Genomic DNA, 15028 nt, shown 5'->3' on the forward strand with positions numbered 1-15028 from the left:
TGCTAGAGGTAGCCCGATCGGGCAGTTGCTTCTCCTTGAGCTTGGACTTCGATTGGGCTTGATTTCTCGGCCCAATCCGGATTTCCTCCTCGGGTCTTGAGTACTTGGTCCAAATGCCTCGGGATCCCAATTACCGAGCCCTTAATCACCGGCTCTCACCGATCTTGGGCTCCAAAAGTGGTCGCGTCCTTCTAGCTTCCGTAGTTGATCCATAAAGCCCGGAAAAATGCTCCAAGAGTGCAATTTCCTGTAAAATACAACTAAAATTACGAAAACACTATAATACACAAATTAGTAATAAAAGTGGTCCGAAAGAGCCAAAAACACTACTAATAACGACCAAGGGACGGGAGTAAAACACTATATAAAATGGACATATCATCTCTACCGTAATTGATTGAAATTATGTAAAGTAAACCCCACCAACCGGATCCGGAGATTCTTGCCGCAAAACCAAAAGTGGTAGTTGCTACTTAAACTTTTTGTGTGTTTAGGTTAATTTTTCAAAAAAGTAAATTAATAGGTTGTTTTCAAAAGTGGTTATTTAAATGGTAGTTGTTGACTTTTTTTTTTTTTTTTTTTTTTTTTTTAATTTTTAAATACAAAATAGCCCTAATTAATTTAATAACAATATTAAAACACTAAAAAATTAAATTAACATTATCAATAAAGTTTTTTTGTATTAATGTAAATGGTTTAATAAATAAATGTTAGATTAAGTCATGGAAAGCATAATGAATAATATAGGTATTACTCGATTGGACCTTATATTAATCCAACCCAAACCCTATATTTACATGAGTTGAAGATTACTTATCTTGATAATACTTGGTCACACTTGACCCGATTATGAATTTACATGCCACAAACTCTCTTCAAACCCGAACTTAATCTATCTCAACTCGAATGTGACTCAAATAAAACTCGAGCCAAACTTGACCTAACTCGAACCTAAACCCGACCTGGAGGCTAGATTAACCCAACATAACACTGTCTTAATTATGATTTGTGACCTAAACCCGAATTAACACCTCAATGTTTGACAAACAAACCAGGAAAACACATACATTTGCTAAGAAATCAACAAACATTCAGAAAATAGTTGAGCAAATACCACTAAGCACAAAGCAAACATACTTTCAAATAGTCAAAAGCTCAGTGTATTTCCCCCATGACTTTGTTTGCCATTAAACTTTGTAATAGCAATTAGGTGCAAAACTAAACAGAGCAATCTCTCTGGTACATATTACATTAGCATGAAATACAGTAGAATTTACTCTACAATTATAGCCGCCAACACATTAACCGAAATTAGTGCAAATGACACCGCTGAGGGTCATCCAACTTCCTTTAGTAAGAGAACTGCCGCCTGCTGGTAAGAATAATTTAAGGCATTAAATTCAGTTGAGAGGGCGTAAAGGAAGATAACTAAGTCAATAACATGGTCTGCTGACTGCTTTCTGTCTACTCTTCTGTTGAGTGAAAGATAGCACTGAGCTTCTTCAGCATAACTGCACGCACAATCATCTCAAAAATTTGTTTGATTTGCCCTTGGCTAATGTCTGATCCATCGCTCTCAGTTTTTCATGGACACTGCAATTGAACCAAGTAATTAAAGTTAGAAAGGAGAAAATTGAGGTAGCCTTGGAGTGTGACGATTCTAAAGTTCATACACATTTCCAGTTAATTAATGGCATATTATCTTTTGGATGCTCAAATAAGATACATGGCCAATGATAAAAAGCAGTATTTTTATATAAATGCTCACCCTAATCCCTTAACACGTAGAAGTTTAACCATCTATTAGTGCAGACTTGACATACAGCCAGCAATGCGGAGAGACATTCTGCAGCTCAAGAGTAAAAAATGCGTCACCTGATAAAAGATATTGCAAGCAATATTATTAGGGAAAAAAATAAGGCATAGTCATACATTAATGTTTCCCATTTTGTAAATTTTGTAGTGCATACTTGCAATATAAGTGGTAGCTAGATCACCAATTGATTAAATTATTCAATCAGTATATGGAAAAGAATGATATGTAGCACGGTTGCTATGATGTAATTATGCAATAAGTTTTACAGAGATGAATTTACAAGTGAAAAAGAAATTATCATATTTTAAACAAATATAAATAATTCACTTTAGATTTCATTGCCAAAAGAATAAACTTAAAACTGAAGTATAGGGCCATAGGCTAATATTCAAAAGCTGGATAGATTCATTGTTCACCTGTAACATATTATAGGTTGATACAATGTTTAATTTGTTCTTAATGCTTATTCTTACTGCTACAATAGCCAAAGGAGAAGATTGAGGCTTTTTCTTCCTTTTTACATGTAAAGTTTGTAAAAATTTCCAAGAGAAACAACTATCTATGACCAGCAATGAGTGACAACATTATCCATGTAGTGAACAAGATGAAATTGACTGTTTCTAAAGCTCAAAACTCAAAGATCCCTTACCAAATAAATTTGAAGTGTGCACAATATCTGCATAAATGAGTACTGTTGCAGTGGTATGACGGGGGAAATTTCTTGATACAGGTGTATTACTTGATGAAGTGCTCTCTTTCATCTCCAAGGTGGCCAGACAGAAGAAGAAGAAAACAACCTAAGAAATTAAGATGACCTCAGAGTTTGCATTTTATGAAAAAAAAAAAAAAACATAAGATCAGATGCATATTAATAGGGTAATGAATAATAACTATCATCCATGGTGTTTTACGTCGAATACAGAAATCAACACTACAACTTCAATACAACACCTCGTAAGATTCTAGGAAGTCAAAACGCCAGAAAATTATTCTTAGCATTGGTTCTTCCTAAAGCCATTGACCATCAGTAATAGAGGAGAAATAAGTAAAGGTGTGAAACAAAAGCAGGCGCTTTTATAAGCAAAGCATAGAGAGGAGAGTCAGAGTTATTAATAAGTTATGAGTTACAATGAAAATCCACACCATATTAGTCTGGAATGATAAACCAAAAGTCATAAACAGAGGAAAGTTAAATTCATCGTAATCAAAAGCAAATCGTCAATTTATCAGTCTATAATAGTCATAGTTATAGGCACACCCTGATGATTAGTCCATCAAAAATGAAAATTGACAACAAACTGGTAAGAATTATGCAAGTGAAGTAAGAAAACCAATACACCACAATTCAAGGTAATAACATACCTTAAATATCTGTACTGTAACTGATTACAGTCAAACTGTGCCTAAATTCCATTGAAGGTTGTTTTTGGGCAAGCCATATTGATCAGAAAATTCTCAAAAAAGAGTTTTGCACGGCAGGTCATCACATCAGGCCCTTGATGTTGGTTGAGGTTGGTGCTCACATATAGTGTCCTTGGATGTTTCAATTGAAATGAGAGCCTGAGACATGATGCCCTGATTATAGCATCATGATAAAAACAATTTCAAGATAAACTTTTTCATTGAAACTGTTAATTAGACACTCTAACGTACATAGTTCATGACCTTTGCTAACTTGCATCAAAATTGCAGATCTTATGAATGCTTTTACACATGTGATTTCAGTTTTAAAAAACCATGCTTTAATCATATACAAAAGTTCAGCCATCTCTTCACATTTATGTGCTTAGGAACTTCTTGCAAAATCAGATCAGCTTCCTTAGGAAAAATGCTTAAGAAAACATCTTTGTATAGCTAATTCAATCAACTCTTTGCATAAATAATTTATACACAAATAATGAGGCATATTTGCAATAGGAAAATATTCAATGAAAAGCCACACTTATTAGGAATTATAAAATGTATGACTAAATTAGACTCAAAACTGACAACTGCTGCAACATTAAACGCATATATAATCAGCTGGAAATAGTAAAATTATGATTTAATATAAAAATTTCTATAAAAGTCACCTTATGATTGCTTCAGAGAGCTTCTTGTATTGGCAGAGCTTGGTTGACTACTTGACTTCCAGCCTTCCAGACAAAAGCAGAGAGAATGTTTCGTTCTCTGTAGACATAAGGCCGCTCTAATCACTTGTCAAATTTTGTTCAATAAAAAAAAAAATAATAATTACAAAGTAATCAGAATAATAAAAATGAAAGAACAAAGAAATTACTTTAACAGTAGAATTTTAGACATTAATAATGATGAGACAGCCAAAAATCTAGACAGTGAACACATGCCATGAGTTGAAATTCAAATCAGGTATCATAATTTTACAGATCACCATCAACAACACTCGAATATACCTCTTAAATTGAAATGAAAGCAAGAAAGGCTTTTCCAATACCTTAAAATGGCTAATGTTATCACTACTGTTCAGCTTTTCTTGGCTTCTTGAGCATAAAATGAGCTAACAGTTGCATTTGAAGGTCATGTACCTGCTATTACAATCTATCAGAACACTGCACATTTATATTCTATTAATGTTCCAACATAATAATATTATTATGAAGTACAGTATTATTTTTAGCTCATCTAAAAAACATCTATAAAGGTAAATATGTACAAGTAACTATCAAGTTAAATAGAAGTACATAGAAAAGGTATATATGACATAATGACTACAATGTCTATCACTTTCAATGACACAAAATTTAAATTCAATTTGAAGCTAAACTGCAATATGTCTTGAATGATATGCATAAATGTACAGCTAGTTGGTTGGTCAAGTTGTCCCTCCTGCAACTATAATTTGAGGAAAAGAAAACTAAAGCGTAAAAATAAAAGTAGGCAAACATAAAGGCAATACGATGTACTAAAGTTCTGATCAAGATTTTACATGCTCTTAGAATTCCTAATCAATGTATCTCTTAATCAATATAATGTCCAAGCCTAAAGAGAATGCATGCTGAAATATCAAGATCAGCCTAGTTTAGATACACGAAGCCACTGCAACTCTGCAAGAAAAATCTGAAAATAATTATCAGTACAAGATAATGTCGTTAAAGATAACACCTTCATTTATCTAAACATACTGATCCATTGCATAGTAAAAGTTTTCCTGATTACAATCATATACCAAAAAAAAGTCAAAATATATTCTATCTTTGACCGAATGATTGATTAGACTAAAAATTGACAGCAACTGCAATGTAAAATGCAGATACATATTCTTATTCACTTGACAATTTGCTTTAGGGAAGTTCCAATGATTGCCAGGATTGTTGCATCAACATGCTGTTAAAGAAGTGTGATGTAATAAAATGTAAGTCGGTGCAAAAATGAAAAATGTATATATAAACTTACTTGAATGGGCAGAGCTTGGTTGGCTTCTAAGGCAGCGAAAATGTTCTATTCTCGGTATGTATAAGGCCATTGGGATTGCTTTGTCAAATGTTGTTCTATCATACCTTAAAATGGTAAATGTTATTACTACTGTTAGGCTTCTCAGCCTTTTGAGTTCTTATCACCATAAAATGAGCAAACAGTTGCATTTGAAGATCAGGTACCTGATATTACAATATATCAGAACATTGCTAATAGTTCTATAACTTTTCCAAAACAATAATAATACTATGTAAAACTATTTTTTGCTCATCTGAAAAACATCTAAAAAGGAAGATTTGAAACTATCAAGCTACATAGAAAAAGTGTTTATAACTAAAATGTTCATTAATCTCCGGAATGACACAAAATTTAAATCCGATCTGAAGTTAAAATGTAGCGTGTCGTGAAAGATATTTAAATATGTACAGCTAGTTGATTGATCAAGTTCTCCCTCCTGCCATTATTATTAGCATTATTTAGGAAAGAAAACAGAAGCAACATCGCTATAATGTTCCTCCACTTTTCTGTTTGAGGACCCTACTAATCATCAAGAACCCTAGTTTAGATATTAAGCCACTGCAAGGAATATCTGAAATTAGTAATCAGACAAAGAAAATGTCATTTAAGAAAAACCCTTTATATGTCTGAACTTATTGATCCATTGCATACCCAAAAAAAAAAGTCAAAATATGTTCTATGTTATTACTGAATTATTGATTAGACTCATAAGAAACAAAAATTGCAAATTAAATTAGCTTGAGATGGTTGAATTTATACTAACAAGTTTATGATCTTTTGCTCAAGTAAAGTATCATTGACTGTTGGGATTGTTGTATCAACAAGCTGTCAGAAGTGAGATACATAAAAATGTAAGTTGATGTAAACATAAAAAATGTATGAGAGACCATTATTTAAGTAAACTTACTTGAATTGGCAGAGCTTGGTTGACTTCCAGACAGAGGCCATGAGAATGTTCCATTCTTTGTTGTTATACAGCCATTGGGATCACTTGTCAATTGTTGTTCTATCATATCACACTCTTTAATATATATGCGGTTAATGCTTGGAGGAAGGCCATGGTCACCAAATGATTCGAATTTGGGGCAATTTTTGATATCCATCCTGAACAAGTTGGGAAGAGTGGAACAACATATTGTTTTCAAATTTTGGAAACCCTTTATCCATATTATTCTCAAAGAAGAGGGAAAATCAGGATAGCTAATGTACTCTACTGTATCAACACAGCTGCCTACATTTTCAAGTAAAAGATATTCAAGGGAAGTAAGAAGGTGCAATCCCCACTCTTTTATTGGGTTATCTATCTTAATTTCCCTTATAGAAAGAAACTTTAGGTTTGTGGATAAACCTTCTTCTGGAAAGTTGTGTAATTCTGGGCAATTATAAATTGCTAAGAATACAAGTGAGCTCAAATTGCTAAACAATGATTCAAGCCTTGGGCAATTACCAACAGAAAGACGAAAGAGTTTGGAAGGGGTGCTGCCATTGGATATGGTTTTCAAATTTTGGAAACCCTTGATTTTTAACGTAGACAAGGAAGAGGGGAGAGGAAACTGTGGGCATGGAATACACTCTACTGAATCTACGGAGCTGCCCACATCTTCAAGGCTAAGGTAAGAAAGTGAATGAAGGAGGTGCAATTCCCACTCTATTACCGCCTGTTTTATGTTCATATCTTGAATTACAAGGGATGTCAAGGTTTTGGGTAAACCACCTTCAGCTAAGCTATGTATTTTAGGGCATTTCATAATCCATAACTTCTGGAGGGAGGTAAAATTGTGCAAAGGAAGCCTTTCCATATTCTTGCAATCCTGTAAGTGAAGAATTTTTAAAGCTGGGCACTTTTGTTTATTCTCTCCTTTGCTTTCTTCACTTTCTAGGGCTTTCTTGTAGTCATTTCCAGAAGACAAATTTGGAGGATGTTCATTAAATTCAACACACCTTAGTTTCTCACAGTCAAAAATCTTCAACGATCCAAGAGTCAACGGAATATGACCAATAGAGACAATAGACTCACTTTTATAAACAGAGAGCTCTTTAAGATGCGAAGTTGAGGAAGATGAATCTTCAAATCCCAAGGATCGTAGTTGCTTGCAATAAGATATCTCTAGCTGTTGAAGCGTCACCGTTATCTGGTCAATTGTAATGGGAAGAAAGGAGCAATTGACAATGGAGAGCGTTTCATTAAGGTGTTGAAAACGCCAATTAAAGCCAGTTATCTCTAATATATTCTGAAATTTTATCCTTTTTGAACAGGATATGACATCTGCAGTTGAAGACAATGCTTTGCATCCATCAACCCTCAAGTCTTGCATCAAAGGAAGGCTTGGAAATGACACTCTCATCTCCTTGCAATCTATAATATCTAGTGTTTTGAGATTTGGGCAAAGGGGAGGTAGATCGCCTTGCAATGACAAACATTTTTTAATGGAAAGCTCTTCAAGAAGAGGAAACGCCCAATTGTTGTCAATAGGTGCGTGTACCCACTTCTCCCAGGATTTCATACAATAAAAATGCAAACTCTTCAAAGCGGGAAAAGGAGTTGACGACTTCCCATAAAATTCAAGGCCTACCTTCTTAATACCGTTCATTTCTTCAATCCAAAGACTCTCCAATGAGCATAGCTGCCCCAGTGGAGGCAAGCATTCACATTTCTCACACTGTTCCAACTGTATGTGAACCATGTTATTAAAAGTGGGATGTCCCAACCAACTGGGGAATGTCGACCCCATGTACCCATCTAATCTACACTCTTTGATGGATGTGTAAGGCTGCAACTTCTCAATCACATCTCTCTTAGTCGTGTCATCAACCTCATCCGTACAAGTGCCCCATTTCATATGCAACCCATCAAGACACTCTTTTTTATGCAATTGGGCTTCCTCTGCATCCTCAACATGTGTCACATTTTCTAGCTCACAAACTATTAATCTTCCACGGAGTTGATTCAACATTCCTAACTCCCTTACTCTAAACCCAACTCCAGTTTCCACAGTTTGCAGGTCTTTCAATTTTCCAATTCCAAGAGGCATCTCCTTTAAAGATGTGGCATCAATGTATAGGTGACGAAGTCTAACAAGTGACCCAACATATGGAATCTTCTCAAGTTTGTTACAATGTTCCAAGCGCAGTGTTTGGAGATTCCAAAGATTCCCAACAGAATGTGGCAAGACTTTTATGCTTTTGAGTTTGAGACCGAGGTAGCACAAGTGTTTTAAATCACCAATAGATTCTGGCAAAGGTTCAATTCCATACGATAATAAAATCAGAGTGCGTATGTAATGAAATTTTTTAAAGAGATCTATATGTCCAAATAGCAAAATTTCTTTGCATAAGAAAGTTCGCAATTGAGGAACCATGATTTCATCATTTCCCAGTGTGTGAACATTTCTAGTGATATTTAAATGGCGAATTCTCTTAACATTTCTCAGTGTATCAGCATCAGCCACATAACAAACTTCACCCGCAGCCAATTGAGCCATATCATGGATGAGGTCATGCATGATGAACTCACCTTCACAATACGGTCTTTTTTCAAATAATGACCTCGATACCAAGTCATTGAGGTATTTGCGACCCATATCTTCCATACTTTCAGTTTGGGTTTCTGGCAGGAAGCCCTGAGCCATCCATAGTAAGACAACTTTCATCTCTTTGAACACGTAATCTTTTGGAAACACAGAACAATAAGCAAAGACACGCTTCAAATGAGATGGCATATGATGGTAACTCAACCTGAGAACTGGTAAAACACTGCTCTTCTCACCCCAAACGTTGCTCTCTAATATCTTTCTACGTTGGCGCTTGTCTGGAATACTTTTGAGGAGACCTCCTAGAGCTTTTGCGGCCAAAGGCAATCCATCAATCTTTTCTATGATAACATCCCGCAAGTCGGTGAGGTCAGAATCTACTTTTGCATGCTGCTGAAATATAAGCCAACAATCATTTTTTGACAACCTTTCTAACTTGATGATATTGTGTTGAGTAGGATTGTTAACCATCATCATTGCAATACTTTCAATTCTGGTTGTCATTATCACTCTGCTTCCTTCTGCACCATCTCGAAAAGGTTGCTGCAGCTTGTACCAATCATCATATTTGTCGCTCCAAATATCATCAAGAACAATAAAGATTTTTTTGCCATTTAGCACTGCCTGCAACTTCACTTGTGCCTGATCCAAGTTGCTACAGTTGAAATTGCTCTGGGTTGCCGAGTTAATAATATCTACGGTGACACGTTTGACATCAAACACATCTGAGATGCACACCCATGCCTTGAGATCAAAGTAACCATTCAGTTGCTCATTTTTGTATACATCTTGAGCAAGGGTCGTCTTCCCAATGCCACCCGTTCCAACTATTGAAAACACATCATAATTCTCAGCACTCTGATCATCTTTCAGTAGCATTGCAATTATCTCTTTTTTCTTGTCATCCCTTCCAAAAACCTTGTCAACCAAAGAAGTGGATTCTCTCAGGCGTCGAATAGTTTCTGTTTGGAGGGTCTGCTGCTGCAACATGTGTGCTGCAGTGAGGCTCAAACTCTGGGTCTGGTCCTTTATATCTTGCAAGCGCTCTGTAATTTCATCAATCTTCTTCCGAATGTCTTGATCAACAGGGTTGAACAAGGTGGAGAGACTACCCGCGGCTCTTGAGCCACTTGAATAAATGGTTTGCACCTGATTATTGAATTCAAGAGTTATTATTGAAACTTATTATTCAAACTTTGTTTTTCCCCTCATATAAATTAAAACAACATAAACTTCAAGATTATTTTTTTTAATAATTTTCTGTACAGCAATAAGCTTATATTGAACAACAGGGTTAAGTAAATGTTATAAGATATCATCTTAATTAGTCTCAAAGTTGAACTTGTTTCATCACTTGCAACTTGCAAGTAAACAATGTATATATATAAAAAAATAAGAAGAAGTAGTATCTAACTAACATTATGGCAGTTAGGGAGAAAAGTAAATAAAAAAGGTAGCAGCACAAACCATATTGTCTAGAATCCCATGGTGAGAGTGATCATCTAGTGCATGAACTTGATCTTCCTCCGCCTTTTTCAACTGGTAACGTTGGGCTTCGATTGCGAAATGATCCAAGATATCCTCCATGTCGTAAGCTAAATCTTGGAGGTCATTAAGCCACAACCTGACAGGTTTGCTGTGAAACTGCTGCAGTTCAGCATCCTCCAACAGAGCTTCCAACAAAGTAAGATCTTTCTTCCATTTCTTGATTATTTTGGGCAGATCAACTCCACCAATCAGCTTCAAGAACTCGATCCCTCCGGTTAACAGCTGCTCAAACAACACCTGCAGAAATGCAGACAGAAATGTCTCGCCTATGGCCATCCTTGATCAGATCTGCTACTATTTTCAATTTTTTTTTTTTTTTAAAAAAAAAAATTATGATTTTTGCAAAAACAAGTGATTGTGAATGAAAGACTGGTTTTTCTGGGGTTTAAGGGTAGGAAAGAGGGGGGACTGAATTATTGGTGTGAATGAATAAGTGTGACTCACAAAGACATAAAGTTCAATTATTACTGTACTATGTAGTGTGTACTCCATTGAATGGGAGAAAATAGACAATCTTTCATTTGTTGTCCGTTCAAACATTACTTCTTTTTTTTTTTTTAATTTATTTATTTATTTATTTATTTATTATTATTATTATTTTTAACAAAGAAAATACTCGAATACAAAGTTATAGATATTAATTTTCTTACAATTGTAATTTATTTTATCTGTGTCAATATAATTAAGTTGGGTTGGACTTCTAGTCAAATTCGAGTCAAGTCAAGTTGAGATCAATTTATTTTGGGTAAGGTCATTTCAAAGTCATGAATTATAAAGTCCTAAGCAAGTTCAAATCAGAGAGACTATGGGTGAATCTTTGATCCATTACACTAACAAATTACGGAGTACAACTTAAAATATGTTCTAGTACTACCTCCGTTTTTTTAGTTGCAGTAAAGGGGTACTTTTGTGCGACATAAAAAATTTATTTGTTACAAATTACAACTAAAAAGAAATGGAGGTAATGTAAAAATCAAATTAGTTCAAACTATAGTATATATTTTTTGACACATGGTTCAAGCTATTATTGATTCTAGGCAAAATGAATTATTGGTGTGAATGAATGACATTAAAGCGGGTAAAAACTCTGGTAGATAGCTATTGTCCAAATGTGGGTACTCACAAAATTCAATTATTATTGTACTATGTACTCTCCATACTTATGTTGATGATTTTTTTACCGTTGACACTACTAGGATGATAATTTGGGTAATTAGATAGAGTTTGAGTTGACTTGCGATGAATTCGGATCTGTTTGGGTCAAGGTTATCCTTTTAACACGTCTTGATTGGGTTAGTTTAATTTCTAGTCGGATTAAGATTTGTTAAGGTCGTGTTTGAGTCAGGTCAAGTTCAGATTGGTTCATATTTGATTCAAATAAATTCATATTGAGTTCCAAAGATATTTGACAAGTTAATTCAGGTCGTGTTTGAGCCGGAAGATTTTTTACAAATTAAGGAACTGCATTATTACAGTGAACATTAGAGGTGTCAAAACCTAACTGAACTGCAACCGATCCAATTTGACCCGAGTAATTCAAGATCTTAATCCGATTTGTAACCGACTCGAAATTAATTCGAATCCGAATTTAACCTGATCTTGACACATGATTCAAGCAACGTAGTATTATTGATTATATGGATTTTTCACCAAATACCACTGAGTTTTAACATAATTCACCAAATACCACCAACATTTTTCAAATTCACCATATAACATTCAGTTTTATGAAAATGTCACAACATGCCATTTCTGTTAACTACGTTAGTCATTAACGTTAATTATGTCACATGGCAGCTTGTAATTGGTTCTTATTAATATATTAACTTTATAAAAATTCTTTTAAAAAAATCACCACCAACATGGCCTCGACGGTATTTGGTGAATTATGTTAAAATTCAGTTGTATTTGGTGAAAAATTCGTTGATTATAGGCAAAATGAATTATTGGTGTGAATGAATGAGACATTCTAGCTAAGTAAAAACTCTGATAGATAGATGTATTATCTAAATGTGGGTACTCACAAAATTCAATTACTATTGAGAAAATTCAAGTTTATCAGGTTGATAAACATTTGTTGTTTATCAAATGTCAACTGTCAACTTTTGTAAATAAATAGCTTTGGGATTCGTGACAAATAATAAAAAATTGCTCCAGCTACACCTGACATCTAACCTTGAGTTAAAAAACTTAACCCAACTAGTATTGAAGCGGTAACGACGTTAACGACTTACAAACCATGCAATTTGCAATGTAAAGTTTAATCAAATAACTGGAGTGTGAGACAAAGGGGGATTGTACAGGTTGAGCTAGGAGAGACGAAGGCCAATTCGCCGGATGATGATGACGAGCTATAGATCTTACATATGGCTTGAATTGTGGTTGCCAAATTATCTAATTAATATGCAAAAAAAAGTTAAATCAATTCAAATTGATCTCAGCTTCAATGGAGATGAAGGGCTTGCTTAGCTTCAATGTAGAAATTAATGGAGGAAGGAAAACTCAATTGCCCTCTAGGGTTAACTATATCCTTAATTTCTCTCCGTTTTATTAGGGTTTTTGTTTAATTCCGGCGGCGAAGCCACCAAACCGGTGGCGGTGGTAATGCACGTTGAAACAGCTTGGTGATGGGTTGGAGGATGAGGATGAAGATGTGTTGGAGGAAGGAGGAAGGTAGGATCTGTTTACTTGAGTTAACACCAAATAACTAGAGTTAACTCAAGCATCCCACAAATTACATTTGTACCCTTCAATAACAAGTGGAAGTTACCTTTTTGACCCTTGAGAAACAACTTATGTTTCTCAATTTGAGAAACTGGGCATCCCTTATGTTGATGGGCTTATCCTTCATTATTCATCATTAGCAGTAGAGCTGTCAATTCGGGTAAATGGGTCATCTCGGGTCGGGTCAATACGGGTTAATGTCATAACATATGCGGGTCGGGTTAGGGTTGGGTCATGCTTGAGTCGGGTCATGTCGGGTCATACATCTTATCGGATTTAGGTCGGATTAGTAAAAGGTCGGGTTACATTCGGGTCGGGTGAAATTTAGGTCGGGTTAAATTCGGGTCTTTACGAGTTTAAACGAGTTAGGGTCGTTCTCGATTTAGAGTCGGGTTCGGTTCAAGTCAATTATTTACGGGTTATAATCAGGTTAGGTCGTTCTCGGGTTCAAGTCGGGTTTGGTTCAAGTCAATAATTTGCGGGTTATAATCAAGTCGGGTCATTTCCAAGTCAGGTCATTCTCGGGTTCGAGTCGGGTTCGGTTCAAGTCAATAATTTGTGAAAAACATGTTTCGTCCCTGAAATTCGTCCCTAAAAAAATGTTGTGAAACTAACCTCTTAAAATTCAAAGTGAAATATTGAAGGAATAGAGTTAGGATTCAATTTCCGTTCCAATACCAACATGAGATAACAACCTATACATATTGATTTAATAACAAGTCGGGTTGAATTTGGGTAAGATCAATAACAAGTCGGGTTGATTCGGGTCGTGTTTGTATCTGGTCGGGTTGAAATTCGAGTCGGGTTTGTAGCAGGTCGGGTTAAATTCGGGTCGGGTTAGGAACCGATCGGGTTGAATTCGGGTTTTGACGGGTTAAAATGGGTTTGGGTCAATTTCGGTTCAGGTCGGGTTCGGTTTAGGTCAATAATTCACGGGTTACATTCGGGTCGGGTCGTCTCTAGGTCGGTTAATGTTCGGGTTCGGGTCTCAAATACTCGGGTCAACTCGGTTCTAGGGTTGGTTTCAGGTTGGGTTCGGGTCACCATTTTTTTCGGGTTTAGACGGGTCGGTTAATAGGTCGGGTTAGGGCCGGTACTTCGGGTCAGGTCAGCTTTTGACAACTCTAATTAGCACATTATAGGTATGATTCCATATTTTGTTGGATGCCACTTTGACTCATTATTAATGCTTCACTAGCCGAAGGAAGGAGAAGGCTAGGGGCCTTAGCCTTTGGCCTTCTCCCTTTCCAAGCAGAACAAATATTTTATCTATGACCAGCCATGAGTTATAACATTATCCATGTAGCAAGTGAATAATGTGAAAAATTGACTGTTGTTTAAAAGGTCATAACTATAACATCATTACAGATAAGTGAAGAGTACACATCTGCAAAATGAGTGCTGATGAGAGCTAGGGGGTATTTTCTTGATGTACTTGTGCGTTATAGTGCTTGTTTTTATCTCGAAGGTGGGCAGACAGAAGAAGTAGAAAACAACCTAAGAAATGAAGCTGCATGCACTTAGGGACTATTAAGAAATTGAGATGGCCTCAGAGTTCGAAAAAAAAAGGCATAAGATCAGATGCAAAAGGGTACCAAATAGCAGCTAACAAGCATTATCCATGGAGTTTTAAGCTAGATACATGAATGAACACTACAACTTTGATAGGCACAAAACACCTTGCAAGATTCTAAGAAAATCGAAATGCCAGAAAATTATTCATAGCACTGGTGCTTTCTAAAGCCATTGATAATCAGTAATCGTGGAGGAATTACTAAGGTGAGAAAACAAAAGCAGGGGATTTTATCAATAGAGCAAAGAAAGAAAAGTAATTGTTATTTATCAGCTATGAGTGGCAATGAAATATGAAAATATGTTAGTTTGTAATGATAAACAAATCATTAAAATTAAATCAGCAATAATGCATGCCTAAAAAGGAAAACCTGGCTGTTATTGAAAT

General features: G+C 35.5%; 1 protein-coding gene across 11 annotated transcripts; it reads right to left on the minus strand.

Annotated features, from left to right (window-relative positions):
• Positions 1-1117: 1117 nt before the first annotated feature.
• Positions 1118-11044, minus strand: LOC145641651 (putative disease resistance RPP13-like protein 1). Of its 11 annotated transcripts, XM_081692520.1 has the most exons (10): positions 10264-11044; positions 6174-9945; positions 6030-6091; positions 5228-5430; positions 4269-4359; positions 3889-3985; positions 3179-3391; positions 2466-2613; positions 1769-1875; positions 1118-1593 (listed from the first exon to the last, which is right to left on the minus strand). In XM_081692520.1, the coding sequence occupies exons 1-3, from the start codon at positions 10618-10620 to the stop codon at positions 6084-6086; spliced, it is 4137 nt and encodes a 1378-aa protein (XP_081548646.1). In that variant the 5' UTR covers positions 10621-11044; the 3' UTR covers positions 1118-1593; positions 1769-1875; positions 2466-2613; positions 3179-3391; positions 3889-3985; positions 4269-4359; positions 5228-5430; positions 6030-6083. The 11 variants fall into 11 exon arrangements, with proteins under 11 accessions (XP_081548646.1, XP_081548647.1, XP_081548656.1 ...); XM_081692521.1 differs by lacking the exon at positions 6030-6091 and having other exon boundaries at positions 3179-3376; positions 10264-11043; XM_081692530.1 differs by lacking the exon at positions 6030-6091 and having other exon boundaries at positions 1769-1846; positions 10264-11043.
• Between the last annotated feature and the right edge of the window lie 3984 nt (positions 11045-15028).

This window comes from Chenopodium album, chromosome 8 (assembly GCF_948465745.1).
Source record: "Chenopodium album chromosome 8, dcCheAlbu1.1, whole genome shotgun sequence".
Classification (NCBI taxonomy): Eukaryota; Viridiplantae; Streptophyta; class Magnoliopsida; order Caryophyllales; family Amaranthaceae; genus Chenopodium; species Chenopodium album.

Excerpts from the sequence above, each read along its gene's own strand:
- LOC145641651 (XM_081692520.1), bottom strand. The coding sequence starts at position 10,620 with ATGGCCATAGGCGAGACATTTCTGTCTGCATTTCTGCAGGTGTTGTTT. Across the intron at positions 9,946-10,263 it reads ATGGGATTCTAGACAATATG|GTGCAAACCATTTATTCAAG; the intron begins GTTTGTGCTGCT and ends TTCAATAATCAG.